The sequence below is a fragment of the Alosa sapidissima genome, chromosome 3 (assembly GCF_018492685.1).
Source record: "Alosa sapidissima isolate fAloSap1 chromosome 3, fAloSap1.pri, whole genome shotgun sequence".
Taxonomy (NCBI): domain Eukaryota; kingdom Metazoa; phylum Chordata; class Actinopteri; order Clupeiformes; family Clupeidae; genus Alosa; species Alosa sapidissima.
The window spans coordinates 38,724,266-38,745,423 of NC_055959.1; the positions used below are offsets into that span (position 1 = coordinate 38,724,266).

The window sequence follows — 21,158 nt, forward strand, 5'->3', positions numbered from 1 at the left end:
TTCTTTAAGACAGCAGTTTATTCATTCATTTATTTGTTTGTTTGTCATCCAGCAAACTGTGAGGGGAATCATGTTTTCTGTTCCCCAGGAGGCAACATAACAGTACTGTGCCGTTACTACTTGAGTAGAACACTGTTTGGTCTGGAGAGAATGTCTGGGGAAGAGGACAATATAGCACGGGAGGTGGCTCTCATTGTGTGCGTGTGTGTGTGTGTGTGTATGTGTATGTTGCTCTCACAGAGCCTTTCCAGTAGAGTCACTGTCTATGTGCAATGCTGTCCTGCCCCCCTCCCCTTCGGCTTGTGTCCACTCAGACCACAGGCTCATGTGTTGGCCCGGCAGACAAGGGGACACCTGGGGGGTCTAGTGCTGATGGACAGGGGTGTTGCACCTCTGAGGTGGAGATCTACAGAAGGGGGTTTCTACAGGAGTCATGAGGTTATTTTTTTGTTGTTTTTTGTCCTTTTCCTTTTGTCTTGTGTTTCTTCAGAAGTGTTCATGAGTTTTTTTGTGTTGTGTTTTGTCATGTTTCTTCTTCTTGTACCTGCTCACAGAGATGCTACGCACACGATCCCTTTTTTGTTGTTGTTGTGCAGTGTTTTCCCACAGGCCCGTGGAAGCACGTTCGTTTGTTTTGCTTTTCAGAAACGATTGTCTCGGCCTGGTCAAGCCAGCTCAGTCCAAAACCAGGGGGGTCCGATAGTGTAAAAAGTCAGTTCTGGCATGGTCGTCTTTCCTCCTGGTCTGCCCCACCGGCCCCTGAGGTGGTCAGGGGAGGCAGAGTGTGACGCTGACGCCCTCTCCGATCCAGCATGCCGGAAACAGCTCCTGGGTGAAGACGCAGTGGAAGGCGTGCAGCCTTGCCTGCCCCTCGCCGTAGTACGTCAGCGTGCCGGCCTCGTAGTCCAGCAGCATGCCGATACGCAGCGGCTGGTGTGGGGGGTGGTGCGTCGCCGCGGCGACCGTCTCCCGGCGGCCGGCGTGCCAGGCGCTGAGCTGCCGCTCGTCCAGCTGCAGGCTCCAGGAGAGCTCGTTCATGCCCACCATGCACTGCTTGCCCTTCTCCTTGCGCGGGATGGCCTGGTAGGTGACGCCGAGGTAGGCCCAGGGCTTGGACACCTCCAGCTCCCAGTAGTGGCGTCCGCGATGGAAGCCCTCGTGGCACAGCACCTGCCAGGTGTGGTCGAAGCGCGCCTTGTCCACCGGCACCGGCCACGGACCCGTTGTCAGGTGCTCCGCGCGGCGGTTGCTAAGCGACAGCTGCAGGTGGGAGTTGGCCGTTCGGGGGTCGAAGGTCAGGGAACAGCGATCTGTGCGGAAGAGAGGGGGGTTAGGGGTCGCACATGAGTGGACACTTTCCCAATAAAAACATGATTGACATCAAAACGCCAAAATCGGAGGGATTAAAGTCATTTCAATGTCAATTTTGCTGTTGCGTATTTTTTCTCTCTAAACTAAGCACAAAGGCACTGAGCTCTGGTGAAATGAGACTTACACTCACTCAGTCCTTCCCTGCCCCCGGGGTAGGAGGGGGTGGCAGGGCTCGGCACGACGGCCAGCGTAGGCTTCTTGTCCTGAGGAGATCCTGCAGGCACAGCGGCATCAGAGGTTACATAACGAACCGGCACACGGACACAAGGCGGCATTCTCTCTCTCTCGCTCTCTCTCTCTCTGTTCCTGGTTTTTCATCCTCTGATTCTCTTTCTGCGGTCTTTATTTCTCTCAATCTCTCACTAGGGCACATTATTCAACCCACCACCCTTCCAAAGTTAGGAGACTAAAGAATATGCACAACAAATCAACAAATGTCAGTAAAGCAGAAAACACAAACACAAACATTTCATTCGAGCACCAGTTTACACTCAACTGGAAATATTCTTATTTCTCAAAATAGTTGTCATTGTAATACATAATAAAAAGATGCATAACTGCAGAACTACCTTTAAAATGAACAACTACAAGGCAGTCAGTTCAAACAAACTGTCTCAACAAAAACTATTCACATTCCATTTTAGTGTTACTAGTGCTTAAGGACTCTCTCCCCCTCTCTTTTTTTTTCTCTCTCTCTCTCTCTCTCTCACCTTGTTTGTCCTGTCCGATAGCAGTGTCCATGGCCTTTACCAGGTCCTCCAGGACCAGTTTGGATACTCGGGTGAGGATGTCGGTGACACCTGCCAGTCTGTCCTGCAGATTGACGTTGACGTCCACAGGAACGTCTTGCATCTGAGGTACCTCCACCAGTCGAGACTCCTGTGGTACACACACACACACACACACACACACACACAAGGGAAGGAGTGTATGATAAGACACTGGCTCAGAGCAGTGAAAACCAGATTGAAAGTGAAACCAAGGTCATATATTATACATGGTTGAAGGAGGATGGGGGAGTCACACTCGTGCAGTCAATCATTGAAAATGATCTGTTTGAATTGTACCGGTACATCTACCAGGCCCACTTATATACACACGTCACATGAACACACACGCAATATACAAAACCACTCCACATGAACTATATACACAATATACAAAACCACTCTGTGTGTCTGACCTTTATGAACTTACTGTCTAGTAGAGTTACAGACACACACACAAAGACTAGTATGAACTTGCTTGCTGTTACACTCACACACGCAGAGACCTGTATTAGTTTACGGTCTGGTAGTGTTAGATTCACACCCTGACCTGAATGAGCTTGCTGTCTGGTAGCCCCACACACACACACACACACACACACACACACTGACCTGGATGAGCTCTGTACATGCTTGCTGTCTTGTAGCATCTATCTCACACACACACTGACCTGTACATGCTTGCTGTCTTGTAGCATCTATCTCACACACACACCAGACACAGTGAGAGAGAGAGCCTGACCTGTATGAGCCTGCTATGTGGTAGTGTGTTGACCTCTGCGATCTGCTCGTGGCTCTGCTGCAGTCTTTCTGAGCGCTCCTGCAGCTCCTCGAGTCGCTCCTGGGCCTGGGTCAGCGCCGTGTCCTGCTCCTGGGCCAAGTAGCTCTGGGTCACCTCCTGCTTCTCCTGCAGAACCTTCAGCAGGTCAGAGAACCGCAGGTCCATCCACTGGGCCGTCTGCTGGTACGACACCTGAACCATCCCAACCCAACCAGAACACACCAGTTAGAGCAACACTCCCTTGGGCCCTACATGTAATTTGACTGACAGGCAAAGTGACAAGCAAAGGTCTGAATTATAACTAAAACTAATTTAATAACCAGGCTAAAAATCAATTTGCTAATTTAACACCATGTGTTAGACCTTAACCACAAATATTAATGAGTCTTTATGTGTTGGCAGACTTTGCACTTTGCCAACCTTTTAAGTTAGGCCCCCTTGTTTCTCCAACCCACCCCAACAAGAACACGCCAGTTAGAACACTCCTAATTTGTTCACCCCAGCACCACAACAACGACAGCAGCAACAAAAGGCCACTTGGAGGATCACTCCTCTTCATTAAATATGGGGGGATGGAATCAAAACCGGCCAATACAACCCTTCAATTAATCATATAATTAATCACGATAAAAGAAACTCTTATGAAACATGATTAAGGGCATGATGAAGTGCCCCCCCCCCCCCCATTTCCAACACATAGTTTCGCCCCTGCTTCTCTTGTTTCTCCACCTCACTCAACATGCAAGCAGCAGTAGGAACACGCCAGGGGAACGAACACTTCTGTCATTTCTACAGCGCGTAGTAAGTGGTATACTTGATTCTGTTCAACTAAAGGAAAGTGTCGTGGAACACCCAGAACTTTACATGCAATAGTTCATAAACTAATATGCAATTTTCATATAAAGTTCTGAGAGTTACACAACACTTTCCTTTTGTTGAACTGAGCGTATACCGTCAGTGAGCACCTCACCAAGTGTGCATTTACATTCTGTTTAAATACTTGATTCTGTTGACACCAGGTCTAGAGACACTAGTAGATTCAGTCACTGTCTGTTTTTCCATGACAGAGTCTCACTTAGTGTGTACAACACATCTAAATGGTGTTCTTTCTCTCTCTCTCTCTGACTGACACACACACACAAACACACACACACACACACACACACACACAAACACAGAAACATCTCACACACTTTAGCATTGGCGATGTTCTCCCTGAGCTTCACAATGTTTTTCTCGGTCTCCTCCATGTGCTTTTTGATCTCCACGGCCTTCTTCTTCAGGCCAGCCTGTTAAAGCAATTTGTCCTCATATATTTAGCATTGTGTTCCTCAGTGTCCACTGCCAAACAGTAAACATAATTGTAAACCTTTACTAATGTGTTACATCAGTCTTAACTATATAACAACATGATTATTACTTTATTTATACTAGTGGTGTGTAATACATGCCTAATGTGCCTGCATGGTTTATTACTGATAAATTATGATTAATTGAAAAATATTAATTTCTTTAATTGTTGTTAGTACTTCTGGTTATATTACCTCTCTACTTCTCCTCTCCTCTTCCACTACCACTTGTTCATGGTTTTTACAGGCAGTGATGGCGCATTCGTAGCACACGCATCTCCCTTCGGTCCTACAGTAGATGACCAGAGGTTTGTCGTGCTGACCGCAGAGCTCCAGCTCCAGATCGGGTCGGTCTGTCCTGGACACCGAGGGCAGCTCTCTGGAAACGGACACCGTGGCTTCAGTCAGCAGCGAAAGGGAGTAGTTCCTCTTCAGCGCCGGTCTGGTCGGAAACTCTTCGTTGCAGAGCGGACACTGAGTCACAATGCCCTTTTCTTCCTTGGTGTCCCACAGCTTACTGATGCATTTCTGACAGAAAGTGTGCCCGCACGGGATGGTAACAGGCACTCGAAATTTCTCAATGCAGATGGCGCAACACAAATTGTCAGACTCCATTCCCTTCTAAAAAAAGCATCGAGTTCTGTAACGTTATGAAAACAAAAGAAAAGACAAATCACTCGGACAATCTTATAATAATGTGAACAGAGAATGAACAGAGCTGGCCATTGCATTTGTATGGTCAATCAAAAGACAAAGGTCTTTATCTGGTTCGAAAACATGTACAGTATGACGTTTAGCATTAAGGTCAGTTGTTTTTTCCCCTGACAGAATATGAAAATCCAGCTAATTCCCCATCAATGACGTTGCTAGGAGAGCGCTAGCTAACAGTTAGCTACATTAAATAGTTTGGTTACGTTAATGTTTTTGACCGGTGGACCGCTCAGTCAGCCGAAAGGATACCATGTGTTATTTGTTACTTATTTTCAGAAAATTAGCAAGGTTAATAAACAAATTGTGGCTACCTCGATACCTTACCAGCTAACATAGCTGGGCTAGATAGCTTGGATAGCTTTTTATGTCTGCCTGGCATCCTCAGCAGCACGCTTTGTTCAGCACCATTGTAAAATTAAACGAAGAAGGACGCATGTTTTGTTGTCTTTTTCTCAGAGATAGCTGCTTATAGACTATATTTTACATATTTTTCGATGATATGTTAACTTACAGGGAACCCTGAACGATGGACATCTGATGTTGATAGTTACTCCAGTGTCATCCCCCAAGCCAACAGATGCTTCCATAAATGACGTAAAACATTACGCAAATCAGCCGTACGTCTTTGCCGTAAGTCGATTCCAAAAAAAAAAAAAAAGTCGATTCCAACATGGCCACCACCATGAGCATGAGAAGGTTAATGTGGATAACAGCAGATGTATGCGTCAACGTTAATAATGTAAGAGGACTTGGAACGACAGGTATGTACTTTCATATATAAGTTTTTTGTGTCTGTGTCAATTACGGAGACTTATTTTTCAAATGCGTTGATACCACGCAGAGACAGACCCTGGCCTGCACTGCCATAATTTAACGTTACATAGCAGTGGATGGTGTGAGGAGGGATGGTACGAAAAACACCAGTAGAGTTTCTCCTGCTTAAGCAAGATTTAATCTTTAGCCAAGTACAAAGTACCAGCTATCTGAACAGTGCACGTGTCTATCTTGGAATTTCAGCCTCTTTATGTCGGAGAGTTCCTCCCCAGGGACCTATGCCAAATGAAGACATAGATGTAAAAGACCTTGACTCACTAGAGAAGTATCGCAGCTATGCACGGTACATCAGAGCAGCCCAGGAGGCGAGCAAGAAACCAGTGTGGTGGAAGACGTATAGGCAATACCTAGATGCAGAAAATCCTAACAAAGGTAAGACTTGGCATTTTAAATCAAGGAGGAATTATATTTGTTGTCATCTGGAAACAAAATGACATACACCTGTTTCTGAATGTGCAGCTGTTATCAATCTCGCCCATTGTGACGTTTGCACCCAATCTCGCCCATTGTGACGTTTGCACCCATGTTTCCTCGACCCCTGCAGATGTAGAGCGCGTTGACATAGGTCTACCTTTCAGACGGCCATCACGTCTGCAGGAGGTAAGGGAGAGAAACCGAGTGATGGAAGAGAACAGACGCAACCCCGAGTTGGAGAGAGCTACACGCCTGCGCACATGTATGTGTCCTACTCCTAACAGGAGCGCTTAGACTCCTCATTTACACACACACACACACACACACACACACACACACACTGACAGCGTCAGTGGTGTATTACTATCACCACACCAGTTTTAGCCTCAGACAAGGTGGCAGATAATATCTTATTCTTTTTTTTTTATCTAATAGCTCAGTAATCCATATTAACATTATCTCAGAGTCAGATTATTTATTTGACTCTTAATCGTTTATTATAATACCATACCCATAATAATAGAGAATTCAAACACTGATACAGGTAATGGACCTGCACAGGTTTATATTCACAGGAAGTAGACAGAGGGGTAGGCAAGACCCTAAAACACACCAGAAAAAAAAACACATTGGGACACATATCAAAACACTGTGATAACAGAAAACACTAACATAGGAGGTAAATCATGAGGATGCTCTAAATGGGGAATTACACAGATTATTCCACATTAAACACTCACTCTAACATTTGTACATGGGTTACTCTGTTATTTTACAAACACACAGACCTCACACTACTTCTGCATGTTGCATTATGCTAAATTCATCCTGACCTGACTGTAATGTCAGACAGACAAAATGGTTGACCTTCGACTTTTGTTTTTGCATCACGTGGACACACCCCATATAGGAGACTAAGGCGGGGGATCACATTAGCCAGCGGCGAATGTAACGCAACGCAATGGTCAGACCATAATAAGTTTTATCTTGTTCCTAAGCAACACAAGCAGTTTGTCAATTGAATACGCTCGCATTGCGCTTTGAAAGTTGAACCAGAGACTTTCTAATGAGGTGACACAGCACTCAAAAAAGGGCTAGTTTGTAATGGCAGTATGGCCGTTGTCTACACATATCACACCCCCTTCCTCGGCAAAACGTCGACATGTGAATACATTGAGCCAATCATATGGTGTGTTGTGAAGACATCGTGCCAATCATGTGTTGTGAACTCGCAGCTGGAGCAAGATTGGTGTCGTGAAGCCTTGCTCACGCGCATTTCTGCCGAAGAGGATGCCCGATAAGTGCCCAAAAAGCATTGCAATATGGCCGCCGAGTGGAGGGACTTGCCTAAAAGGACTTTGGTTGAACCAAGTTCAACGCTCAGCTTGCTCAACCCTAGCGTTACGTCAACGTTGCCACCGTTCTGCTGCCGAACCATAGAGAACAATAGGAAACCTGCCGCTTGCCGCAGTCTAATGTGATCCCCGCCTAAGTTTTGCCTTTCAGTCAAGCTGTGGTTAAAAGTGTGCTGTGATCCTGAGGTTATAGGAGTACTGCCAGTCAGAGGCCCTTTCCAAAACGAGTCCCTACCCCTACCCACTGAAGTTTTATCATCGCCTGTTAGGGCAGCCGTGGTCTACTGGTTAGGGCTTCAGGCTTGTAACCGAAGAGTTGCCGGTTTGATCCCCAACCAGCAGGAAAAATGTGGGCAGGGGAAGTGGTTGAGCACTGCTCTCCCATGCCCACATCCACGGCAGAAGTGCCCTTGAGCAAGGCACCTAACCCCTCACTGCTCCCCGAGCGCCGCTGTAGCAGGCAGCTCACTACATCGGGATTAGTGTGTGCTTCACCTCACTGTGTGTTCACTGTGTGCTGAGTGTGTCACTAATTCACGGATTGGGGTAAATGCAGAGACACAGATACACAGAGGATATCTACTATACTATACTTCTACTGATGCTGTCCACTTGCCCTGATTCCTGGCCCCTGCAGCGTTGCGACCCACTACCTGCCCTATGACAACTCCTAATCGCCCTGGACAATTCATTCCCTACACTGGACTGTTTGAACTTTCTGACACTAAATAGGATTCATGCATTATCATACTGGATATGTAACCATCCCACCTCTTTGTAACATGCACCTCAGGTGGCCTTAAACACCATGTTCTATTCTCTACACCTAACTAACCTAACTAACTCAGGCCCTTGAGTTGTGGATCTGCTCGAGGTTTCTTCCTACATGTATCTCCAATTCTAGGGAGTTTTTCCTCGCCCCTGTTACTCATGGGCCATCTCTGAATGTTTAACACTCTGTAAAGCGCCATGAGACGTGTAATGTTTTGGCGTTCTATAAGTGAAATTAAATTGCAAATTAAATTAAATTCCCCTTGGTTACTTCGGGACGAACTTTACTCTCCCAAATGGAAACAGGTTATGACTCGAACTAATGTCTGTATGACACGTATCCCATGACTGCTGTAATAATTGACACACACCCTCAACAAGTAGGCATCGGTGTTCACTTGGTGTTGAAGGGTTTATAGTACACTACCACGTAACAGTGATTGGTTTCGGAAGGCCGAAGTAACTAGTTTTGGAAAGAGCCAGAGTGTGCCACCTTGAGTTGGAGTATGACCTTGGGCTAAAGGCTGAGGCTGTGACCTGACCCCCAGAGAAGAATGTTGGCCCCCACAAGACCATACATCAGTTAAAGTTGCAGTCAAGGATTTTACGCAATTTCAAGCCCATACATTTTTTGTCATCAACTCCTCACAACTGCTAGCTGCCTATTCTGTCACTGTTTTTTTTTTAACAATGTGTGGAATTTCTCTGGGAATACTGAAGTTAGGAGTGAGCCACCTCTCTGCCGTGCTTCGTTTGGTCCTTGGTTAAAATATAATGTATGGCTTTTTTTTTGCACAAAAATGCCTCTAAAACATTTAATAATAACATACAATATAAACATAAACACAAACAAACAAATGTGACTTCCTGCACAATCCCTGACTGCACCTTTAAGATTGTGCTTTCAGACCACCCAAAATGTTATAGAAATTCTCCAGCATTGCCCTCTAGAGGGAGCGCTCTCACAAGCCAATAATTTACTTAAAACAACTGTACAACATAACCACTACAAGCAAACTTGTTTACCTACTGTATATCAGACATAGGTCCAACATTGGCCCTAAATTCTACATATTGATGTTTATATTTACAAAATGGCTTGTGTGCTTTTTGAAGCAAATTATATATGTTTATAGAATTGCTATCACACATTACATTATATTACATGACATTTAAAACCTGAATGTCTTGTTCTGCAGATGTCAGCACTAAGAGTTCACAGTCAAGATGTTGTTTGGGATCTTCAAAAAGCGTCTAAAGACTACTCTGTTTACCTTGTATCTAAACTGTTAGTATTACTGTAAATGTAGTGTTTATATAAACAAAAGCGCTGGTTAAGAACTATGACCCTAAACATGCTATTTGTATCTTAAGGAGATTAAAGGGACAGATCTCATTGTTGGGCACACGACTCCAGGGCTCTACAGTGGAATGTGAGTTTGAGGAGGCCCAAGTGGTTAGATGACTGGGGTGAGAGATTGTGGGAGAGTTTTGCAGGCTAATTTTGTATTGGCATTGTGTCTTCATTCCATGTGGCTTACAATCCCTGAAGATATCAATCTGAGAGAAAGTTCATGATTTGGGAAAGATTATTAAAAGACTGGAGTCTTGTAACTAATGCACCCCCCTTCAAGCTTTACTCAAAAGACTGCAATCTTTCAAGAATCTTTCCCAAATCTTATCAAAGTCTTTTGGTGTTAAGGATGGCTTTAGATGCAGAGCGGGAATGACAAAGTCTACAGTTGGGTGGACAGCCATTCACAGAGATCTCTACACTTGTGCTTCCTCTAGTGCAGGGATCGGCAACCCGCAGTACACCCCTCTCTTGTCTCTCTGGCTTGGTTTAAAAAAAGAAATTAATACAATATTTTTTACAATTTCTTACAAAATAACATGATAAGATTAAAATATTTGTACATCAGTGTTTAAAAAGCTTTAATACATCCTTACGTTATTAACTTGTGAAAATATGTAGCCTGTAGCCATTGCCTTTAGCCTGGCGGGCCATCCTGTATCATTGAAATGTATAGTCTGGAATCGACCCATTCACCACGCTTAATCCAAGGGGTGGGCAGAGAATTGTCTTTCAAACTGCCTAGGCATGCAAAAGGCCAGCGCTAAGACCAATCAGAACAAAGAGCAGGATGACGTGGCCAGAGCAAAATGGCAAATACATCCTTCTTCGAAAGGAATGACTTAAGTGCATTGTGTTCACTTGGTGTTGAAGGGTTTATAGTACACTACCACGTAACAGTGATTGGTTTCGGAAGGCCGAAGTAACTAGTTTTGGAAAGAGCCAGAGTGTGCCACCTTGAGTTGGAGTATGACCTTGGGCTAAAGGCTGAGGCTGTGACCTGACCCCCAGAGAAGAATGTTGGCCCCCACAAGACCATACATCAGTTAAAGTTGCAGTCAAGGATTTTACGCAATTTCAAGCCCATACATTTTTTGTCATCAACTCCTCACAACTGCTAGCTGCCTATTCTGTCACTGTTTTTTTTTTTTTGTTTTTAACAATGTGTGGAATTTCTCTGGGAATACTGAAGTTAGGAGTGAGCCACCTCTCTGCCGTGCTTCGTTTGGTCCTTGGTTAAAATATAATGTATGGCTTTTTTTTTGCACAAAAATGGCTCTAAAACATTTAATAATAACATACAATATAAACATAAACACAAACAAACAAATGTGACTTCCTGCACAATCCCTGACTGCACCTTTAAGATTGTGCTTTCAGACCACCCAAAATGTTATAGAAATTCTCCAGCATTGCCCTCTAGAGGGAGCTCTCTCACAAGCCAATAATTTACTTAAAACAACTGTACAACATAACCACTACAAGCAAACTTGTTTACCTACTGTATATCAGACATAGGTCCAACATTGGCCCTAAATTCTACATATTGATGTTTATATTTACAAAATGACTTGTGTGCTTTTTGAAGCAAATTATATATGTTTATAGAATTGCTATCACACATTACATTATATTACATTACATTTAAAACCTGAATGTCTTGTTGACTTAAGTGCACTCAACTTTCAAAGAAAAGCACAAGTCCAACTCCTCCAAAGTTGACGCCAACGCCGATTCAAACAACCGCTCTTCGTTCGCCATAGCCACCTTACTTGTTCACCGTCGCAGGACTGTCGTCATCCTGTCAAGCCCGCCTTAAGACTCTCTAACAAAATAGAGCGCTGTGATTGGATGACGTCCACAGCGTCAGCCAATAGAAATCCCTATGGTTTGCTACTAGACGTACAGGCTGAGCAAATTAATTTGCCGCCGCTAGGGTGCGTCTAGATTTCTAGGCTACATTGCCTTATAAAATGTGTAAAAAACATGTTTATTTCAAGCGTCATAGGCTATGTCATATCCTTGTGTCCCTTTAACTATGCTGTGTCTTGAGTGGACAAGCAAGCAATGGTGTCAAACTTCCTAAAAAGTCGTGGAGTAAAACAGATCAATTTAATAATCAGTTAAATGCTTGGACGAAGATTTGCCTTGACACGCGAAATGTAATGTTGAAGACGTCTTGAAAGTAGATCATTCTGAGAGCGCAGATAATCTATGCAGACCAAATACCATGTCATGCAACATTGTGTAAGTTAAAGTCAGTACTTTTCTCTCGCTACATTCCGTCAGTTTTAATGAAAATCGGGCTTGTAAATAAGCTAATTCAGACCAAAAGGCTGAAGACCGTTTGTATTTAAAGGGCTTAAATATTGTTGTGGCCTTTTTGGTCAAAAAGGTTGCCGACCTCTGCTCTAGGGAATCAATCTCTGTGCTCACCCCCACAGGAGCGATCTTACAGGCCGCAGAAAGGTATGGCTCACCTGTAATAAGAAGTCATTTTGTTGAACAAAAAAGCAGCAGGCAGATGTGGGTCATCTGTAATTAGAGGTCATTTTGTTGAACAGAGAGGCCGCAGGCTGATGTGGCTTGCCTGCAATAGGCCTTATGCACGAAAGGCTCTTCAGGTAGCTCATTTGTTTCCAGTGGAGCCAGGTGTGTTTGAACCTGCCGCTATTGTTAATGACACGGATCATTTTTTAGTTTATCTGCAGCTCTGACAAGAGTGCATAGCTCTCGCACTTTTCTGGGAAAAAAATAGCAATGGAGCTGTTATCTTCTTTGTTGTGACCAGATTGCTGTCCTAGAGTGCTGTCCTATGTTACAACTTATATTTTCAGAATAGCTCCATTTTCAGTTTGAGCTAAAGTAGCATTATGAAATGGTCAAGGTTGTCTTAATGAATGTGTGGGAACAAAACAATGTGGGATATCTTGTGTCTAAATCAGGCTGGTCCTGTCTCTCACTTGTAATGTTTTTCCTTTCCCTGACCAACAAAGGTTAAACCAGCAGAGTTCCTCATGGTGTCCTTCCAACACTTGTACACTTCTTGGAAGAACGTGTTACTGGGTTCTTGTTATTTAAAACAGTTTTCTACTCAATAGCATACTTTCCCTGGCAAAGGTCACCCTGTGAGTGAACAGCACAATGCAGGGCATAGTTTAATCCATTGTGTGTGTCTGCAGTTTAGATCCCTTTAGACCGCATGGTTAGTGCGACTCCTGTAGATCATTAAAAGTGTCTAATGTGTGTATGGCATGCAACCCAGCAGATGTGATGTCAAGGCTGTGTGTGTTTGGGCCAAAAGTCCTTGAGTCTGTGGTAAGATTGAGCATTTACTGACGTTTTTCCTCATTCAAAGACATACGGTGAAAACTGTGAACAAGTACAAAATACAAAACATTCAGTGTGTATTCCTACAACATAGCATAACTTTGTTGCTTTAAACAATGTATCTTTCTCCGTTAAGCACAGCATGAAATGCTACATTGTTAGCAGTTACTATGGTAACCAATAACATTGCTATGCAGACCAAAGATTCTAGAACAGAATGAAGCCCAAAGCTTTACTGATATTAAAGGTGCCATGTGTAATGTCCGCCAAAAAATCAATTCATACATTCCATAAAAGATGGGGGAAGTGTACCTCCAGAAAGTGAGTTGGTCTACCCTAGAGTAACAACCGAGAAACGTGTATTGCAGTTTGGCTGGCGGTTATGTTGCTCGCATACCGCCTCCCATGGCCGAAACTGGTATTATGACACCTGTTGGGCTGTGGCTAGTTCCTGATTAATCCATTTGTTGCTTAGACAAATAATGAAAAGTGTTTTTCCTAAATCCCAAATTATTTAAAGTCCTAAAATATCTGGTTTGTCTGCACACCAAAGATATTTACTTTACTTTCATAGAGGAGTAATCAGTTCAAGTAATCACTGCCTTATCAAACCTTAATCTTAAATGGATGGTTTCTCAGGTATACATGCAGTTTAGTGTCCCAAATTATTTTCCAAAAACTGCGTGTCCCAAATGATGAGGGTCTTTTTTTTTTTTGATTGAATTGTGCTTGAATGTCGTGAGACAGGCGGGATAAAACGGTCTTTCAAATTTCCTCTGCACGCAATAGGATAGCGCTACAACTCATGAGTCCCATGCATTTTCCCACCAGTGGAGCTAGTTGGCTAATTGATCAAACTTTTGCCAATTTAAAAAAAGCTTAACTTGAGTCGCGATTCAAAGACCGCTGTTCGCCAGCAGCAGCATCCAACTTCTTTGTTTTCAAGTAGCAGGGAATTCACGTGGAACCGTCGCCAACTCTATACACAATGTGATTGGCCTGATCGAAGTTTCATTTTTCAGCTCGCAAGCCAACGGAGAGTTGCTAGACTACCCTGGCTGCAAATTACATTGGCTGCCACCAGGGTGTGTCTAGATTTCTAGGCTAACAATCTGCGGGATCTAAGACTGAACGCCTCTAAGTCAGAATCCCTTCCAGACGTAGCGATACCCATGCGCCTAAGTGCTTCGGTTGGTCTGGAGTAGCCCGGGCCCTCGAGTCCGGGTGAGCAGAGCCGTTCGTGACTGGTTCGGGGTGCGGCCGGAAAAGCGCCGCACCTCTCCTGACACTACACCGCATGTTCGTGAAGAACCTGGTGCTAAATCACTCGTAGACGACCTGATTCTGGGTCAGGGTTTCGTACGTGGCTGAGCAGCTCCAATGCTGCGATCCATTGAAAATCAAACCCTCGATCCAAGCTTTTGTCTGCAGCAGCAGACCCCAGGAGAAGGGAGCCTCCTGGGAACAGGGTCGTCCTGCCCTTTGTTAGCTTAGAATAATGCACATTTGCAGCAAAATGACTTATGAAATGACTTTTTGAGCAGCAAACTTGTCACACGCACATTAATTGTTATAAACCACATGTTAAACAGATTGTTTAACTGGTTCATAATTAAGGACACTTGTATAGGGATTTTGGGACACTAAACTGTACGTAGAATCTTCCATGGGGAATTTGGGACTCTAAACTACATACTGATTTCTCATAGATGGACTTTACTTCGGCGCGCTGCCAAGTATTTTATGACCCATTTTTGTTTGCACATAGCTTAAAAGTGATGTGCACCATCAGATATTTATACTGAATACTGAATGATTAGATGTAATGAATTAATAATGTTTCAAATCTAATTAAGTGTGTCTGTGTGTGTGTCTGTTTCTCTGTGTCTGTGTCTGTGTGTGTGTGTGTGTGTGTGTGTGTGTGTGTGTGTGTGTGTGTGTGTGTGTTTTCAGTTCAGATCCCTCTGGACCGTGTGAAGGAGGAATGGGAGAGAACCAACGGGCCTTATCACATCCAGAGGCTGGCGGAACACTACGGAATCTACCGGGACCTCTTCCCCATGGCCTTCTTCGTGCCACGAGTGATGATGCGTGTGAGCTACGGCGAGGATGCCAGCACTTCTGTGCACTATGGCAACCAGTTACCAGCGTCAGTGGTAAGATAGGCGTAGACATGGTGCTGAAGAGCTTTCTGTGTCTAAAATGGTGACCATTCATTGGGGCAATTAGACAATTCTATTTTTAATTTACTTCTTACTTCTTTGTGGAGTATTGGCATACGTTTTACATTTTCATTATTATTGTTTTTTATGCTATAATCCATTATGTATCATTGTAGTAACAACTTTTATCAGCCAGATGAACTCCAACCTTGATGAATCTCTCTCGCCTTTCTATAATAGGCTGGTGCCCCTCCCAAGGTCACTTTTGAGGCAGAAGAGGGCTCGCTGTGGACACTACTACTCACTTGTCCAGGTACTACCCAGAGAAGGACACACACACTATACACACACCCCCATCCCTGTCATGCATGCTTCTCATGTCAACTCAGACGCAGGAGAAATGTGTGCTGTGGTGGATTGATCACAAAAAATCTTCCCAAACCTGATTTATTTTAGTGCACTTCTGACTTGGCCACAAGGGGGCAGTATGTGTTAAGGCAGATCCGAGGTAGAATTGATGAGCTGCCAGGCCTTTGTGACCTAATTATAAATATATTCTATACAGTACCTAGGGGACCTCAGTCAGTCTTTTTTCCCCTTTCTGATCCCACAGATGAACATCTGCAGGATGGGGACCAGGAGTACGTTCACTGGCTGGTGTGAGTGTTACTGGCCAGTAGCCTGCGCTTGTGTCTGTCTGTCTGTCTGTGTATTGCACAACCAAGTGCAATAGTGTCAAGTTCAATTTATTATCCCACAGTGTATATGTGTGAGTGCAACTCAGCAGCTTTGTTGGGCCGGATGGTGTGTGTGTGTGTGTGTGTGTGTGTGGGATCCAATGAACTAGAAAGTAAATTGGTTCCTCATGAAGGCTCTCGTCTGGAAAGTCCAGTCTGTGAGGGGGGAAGAGGAAGTTTAGCTCAGAAGAGGGTTTTTCCCTCCCTTTGTACCTTTGACACGTTCACGTCCCTGGATTGTAAACAGTTAAATAAGACGTCAGAGATACGTTGAGAGATTTGGCTGTTGGTCTGTTTGTTACCTCACTCAGATTTAGTGTTTGTTACATTCCAAAATTCTGAACTCTGTTATTAAATGTTGCTCCTGCACTCTCCTCTTTCTCTCCATCAGTGGGAATATCCCAGGAAGTGCAGTGGCATCCGGACAGGAAGTATGTCATTACCTGCCGCCCTTCCCAGCGAAGGGCACGGGCTTCCACAGATTCATCTTCATTCTGTTCAAGCAGGACGCTGCAGTGGACTACTCTGAAGACTTCAGGCTGTCGTCATGGTGAGCTGGAGTCCAAAACAGACATCAAAACTCCATCTTTAAGAGTTGTTTACCTTGTTTTTAGATACAAAGATACATATTAAAGCTTACGAACTCCACCCCACCCAAGGATTAAAGACTATCCAATCCAATCAAATTAAATAATTTTAGTGAATTGCATGCTGTAAAGATTTTATTCAAGGACGCTCACGTCAGAGCCACATACACAAAAACAAGTGTTTACAGTGTTTGATTAGATCTTATAATACCCTGTTATCTGTGTGAGTCTACCTGAGGTCCCTGACGACACACCTACGTTCCTCCCTAACCAGCTACAGTCTGAAGGAGCGCACCTTTCAGACTGTCGAGTTCTACCGCAAGTACCAGGATGTGCTGACACCGGCCTCGCTGGCCTTCTTCCAGAGCCAGTGGGACGAGTCGGTGACCAGCACCTTCCACACGCTGCTCAGTAAGTGCTTGGCCTCTAATCGCAGGTCATCAACAGTGTTTCTCGCAAGTCTAAAACCTCGCCACTTGTGCTGGTCCCCCAGCAATGCTGAACAATAACCTGTTGAATGGTGACTTTTGGTTAATTTTGTGGAGAGAAATTGACTAATTGAGACATAAAATATGAGGCTAACGTGCAGTAGGCTCAAGCTATCTATAACTGGCATTGCAGTGAAGAGCTTTCACTGGTAGATGACTCCCTGTGGCTGCAGAGGAGAGGGTAGATGTGCAGATATCTCTGGATCTCTCTAGCCCTCTTAAGCATTTCTGTTCAAGCATCCTGTAAACTGACTAGTAGAAACTGGAGGAGACAGGTAGTCACACCAGTCGCACAACCTCGGAACACTTGTAGATATCCTTAGGCTATCACTTTTAGATAGCCTTTTAGATATATTGTACTTTGCAATATAGCCAAATTCTTGTGCCACAGTTGCAGTAGTGCAAGGAGGGGTAAATAAACACAGGGGGGCAGTAGTGCAAGGAGGGGTAAATAAACACAGGGGGGGCAGTAGAGGGGGCCTTAAATAATGGGAGTTGAAGGACTGTACAGTACCACACATAGCCAAACTATCCATACATGCACACATTATACAGCCATATACGTATACACACATACACACATACACATATGCACACACTAAACCACTATACTTGCATGCCAAGCATAAGTAAAACCTCATGGACATGTACATTTAGAATTCTGACAGCTTGTGGAAAACTGTCTCTGAATGGTGTGGTGTGGGTGCTAATGCTCCGGTAGCGCTTGCCAGAGGGAAGCAGAGAGAAGAGGGAGGGAGCTGGATGGCTGGCATCCTTAATGGTAGACTTAGCCCTCTGACAGCGTGTGGAGTAGATAAGTAGATCATAGGGCTAGGGATCGGTCATCTGAGGTCAGTTGGGGTTATCCACTTTGTGTCTAATGGAACACTGTCATGTTGCTAAGAATGCAGGGAATGTTGTTTTGGACAGACTGCCATTAGAAGCCAATTAGCATTTCTCCCAGAAATAAAATGTTGAACAAAGCATGTATTCACTCTTTAACACCAAGAGACAGAATAGCTTCCAAGAATTAGATCTTGCCTCATTGCTCTGCTTCTGCCCCCAGACATGAAGGAGCCCGTGTTTGAGTACGAGCGCCCGCCTGTTTACCATCCCCCCCAGAGGAAGTTCCCCCACCGCCAACCCCTGCGCTACCTGGACCGCTACCGCGACGGGAAGGAACACACCTATGGCAACAGATACTAATACAACATTACCCAGAATGCCTGTGCTGCAACCCCCACAGCCTTTTGTTTTGTCTAATAAATTCTTATTGACGTTGAAAAGAACCAAAGACCTCGTGGTTCCCTGGTACTTGTCATTCAGGAGCTGGTTCTTTGTTGACAAACACAACCCCTTATCATGACCGGCGTTAGCGCAGCGGTCATGTAGGTTTAGATTTCGGTTTTTTTTTTTTCTGGATTTTTCTTTTTTCCTTCAGTAATTTTGTGTCAATGATTCCCGGGACACTGAAAGATGGGGCTGCACGCAACTTGGTGAGCATGTAGCCCAACACGGATGACACACCCATACAAACACACACACACACACACACACACACATATAAAGAGACACACAAAGACGTACACACACAGTAGACATGCACACACCAGTGTTGTAGTCAAGTCACTATGCCTCAAGTCCGAGTCAAGTCCAAGTCATTTAAAAAAATTCCAAGTCAAGTCCGAGTCGAGTCCACTACTCATCCGAGTCAAGTCACTATTAAATGCAAAACACAACCTTCGAGGCATTCATGTCTCCAGGCATTTGGCGTTAAAGTTAACGTCTGTTATTGTAGGAACATAGCGTGATGTGTGATGTTTGCCTATGACATGAAGCAGTAACATTCCATTGCACTAATATTAATACTGAGAATAATTTAGATATTCAAATCATATACCAAATAATATTCTAATGAAATATTATAGCCTAATGACATTACAAAAAAAAGTTGAGTCATTCAGTGCTCAAGTCCAAGTCAAGTCACGAGTCTCTAAATTTAGGTCATGACTCGGACTCACACACACACATAAAGAGACACACATAGATATACACACACAGTAGACATGCATGCATACGCACATGCACTCACGCACACACACACACACACACACACAAACGCGCGCACACACACACACTAAAAAAACACATATGCAGGACTCACACACCCCATTACCCCCACACACACTCACAAGCGAGAACACGCACACAGAAAAGCACACATACACAAAAGCAAACACACACATGCACACACTCATTTACATACACAAATGTTGCAAGAGTAGGGGAGAGTAGGAGATTGAGACAAATGTATTTATTTCTGCGGGGAGAATGTGCAGGACTGAGCAATGGTAATATTGTATACTGCTTTGTGGTACATCTAACATAAAAAAACCATACGTAGGCCTATTGAATGATGCATGTGCTTTGTGTATTATTACATATACCCAAAATTATTCATATCCCTTGAAAATATAGGTTAAATGTTGATTTTCTTTTGACCAATATGTTCTGACCGAAAAATGACTGTGCCACATGCCAAAAGGTTGCAAGACAAGCTTTCTGCCTGTGGTAGTGTCATTTTCAGTGAGAACAAACATTGGTCAATAGAAAATCAACATTTAATCAGTATTTTCTAGGGATATGAAACATTTTGGGATTCATGTAATGTGATGTCCCATCTGAAGCATCACGTACCAGTAAGGCACATATGGTCCACCTTTTGTGAGGTCGTTGTAGTGAACACATTAACTTGACACATTTGCTTAGATTTTGGCAGTTAAATAAGCATGACAAAATAGTCATCAGACCTGAAAAGATTTTCCATTGGGGAGTAGAGTGGCTTTGACAAAAACAAGCTGCCCCTGTGAGAATCCAGCAAGTAAAGCTGTCCATCTGCCAGACTAGCGCTGAGACTGTTGTACACGCACGGGGATGAGGCAGAACTTGTCCGTAACCTAAGCTCCTGTGGTTCTAGGGGGAGGAATGTGCACATGAACACATTTAATTAGTGTGGAACTGGGCCGAAGTTCACAGTACAAAGCACCCAGATTTTGTCAGGTGAGACAGACAGGCACAGACCTGTTAACTGTTAGTGTGAACACGGTCTTGAGGAGCATGCAGGGCCATAAAACAGTGGTGTTCTCATTTCCTAAAGAGTAGCTAGGCTGACACAGAACCGACTGAGGAAAAACTGTAAATGAGGATTTTGCAGAATAGAGCAAAATGCCTTTTGGGTGCTGCGTCAAAGTGAAAGTATTCCGGCAAAGGTCATGGGAGGGCTTGGCCATCACTATTTGTTATTATTTAGCAGCTACATTTTAGCTCCACTGTCATGTTCGTTATATTTTGCGGTAGTTTGCGGCACTCAGCCATATACAGTAGAGCATTATTTTCATGTTTTCTTTCAGATCCCAAGACCGATCACCCAGTGGCTTACCATCTAAACTGTCATGTCCTAAGATGCCTAAACACACCCACCAGACGAATAAGATAAGAAATTCCTCACCTTGAGGGAAATTCACAGTGTAACAACAGCATTGTCCAGTGCATACACACAATTAGACACACACAAATAAATAAATTAATAAATTGCCACATCAACTCATGGGCGGATTATGAACTTTCCACTTATTGTCGTATATGTGGGAGGGGGGGGGGGGGGGGGGTTGGGGGTCCTCCCCCAGACATTTTTTTATTTGTTTGATGTGATTTCCTGTATTCTGGTGCATTTTGGGGATGGCCAATACTAAATTCAATCAGATTCATAGCCTACATCCTGATTTGTTGATATTGAGGCAATGATTCCATGCAAAGACTTGGGCTTCAGGGCCCCCTGACCCCTTGGGCCCCTGGTAGGTAGGCCCGTGCAGTAATCCATCCCTGCATCAACTTCTCATAACGAAAAAAGAGGGGAGAAGCGGTCTGATGGCCACTGGTATGCCTGCATTTCGACTGGCCTAAATATCTCTGCGTTCAGATTTGGTGCCAAGAAGTGTGGGTAGGGATCGAATACTGCCTTTATATTTTCCTTGCAGGCGTAGAGTTGAAAGAGGAAGCTGGAGACTTAGAACTGTTGTTTTCCGTTCCAAAACATTTACAGGGTACTTTTTTGTAAGGAAAAGATAGAGGGGCAGCCCGCGGCCCA

At 44.1% G+C, this 21,158-nt stretch overlaps 2 protein-coding genes across 4 annotated transcripts; one reads left to right on the forward strand and one right to left on the reverse strand.

Annotated features, from left to right (window-relative positions):
• Positions 1-16: 16 nt before the first annotated feature.
• trim65 (tripartite motif containing 65) lies at positions 17-6,191 on the reverse strand. Of its 3 annotated transcripts, none has more exons than XM_042086768.1 (7): positions 6,072-6,191; positions 4,464-4,908; positions 4,113-4,208; positions 2,881-3,111; positions 2,082-2,250; positions 1,496-1,585; positions 17-1,310 (listed from the first exon to the last, which is right to left on the reverse strand). In XM_042086768.1, the coding sequence occupies exons 2-7, from the start codon at positions 4,881-4,883 to the stop codon at positions 769-771; spliced, it is 1,548 nt and encodes a 515-aa protein (XP_041942702.1). In that variant the 5' UTR covers positions 4,884-4,908; positions 6,072-6,191; the 3' UTR covers positions 17-768. The 3 variants fall into 3 exon arrangements, with proteins under 3 accessions (XP_041942702.1, XP_041942700.1, XP_041942703.1); XM_042086766.1 differs by lacking the exon at positions 6,072-6,191 and adding an exon at positions 5,491-5,629; XM_042086769.1 differs by lacking the exon at positions 6,072-6,191 and adding an exon at positions 5,291-5,458.
• Positions 5,603-18,300, forward strand: mrpl38 (mitochondrial ribosomal protein L38). The gene is made up of 9 exons (XM_042086802.1): positions 5,603-5,740; positions 5,997-6,185; positions 6,358-6,489; positions 14,991-15,193; positions 15,440-15,512; positions 15,813-15,858; positions 16,328-16,486; positions 16,798-16,934; positions 18,078-18,300. Exons 1-9 carry the CDS (start codon positions 5,650-5,652, stop codon positions 18,215-18,217), a joined length of 1,170 nt encoding a protein of 389 aa, XP_041942736.1. The 5' UTR covers positions 5,603-5,649; the 3' UTR covers positions 18,218-18,300.
• The last annotated feature ends 2,858 nt before the right edge of the window (positions 18,301-21,158 follow it).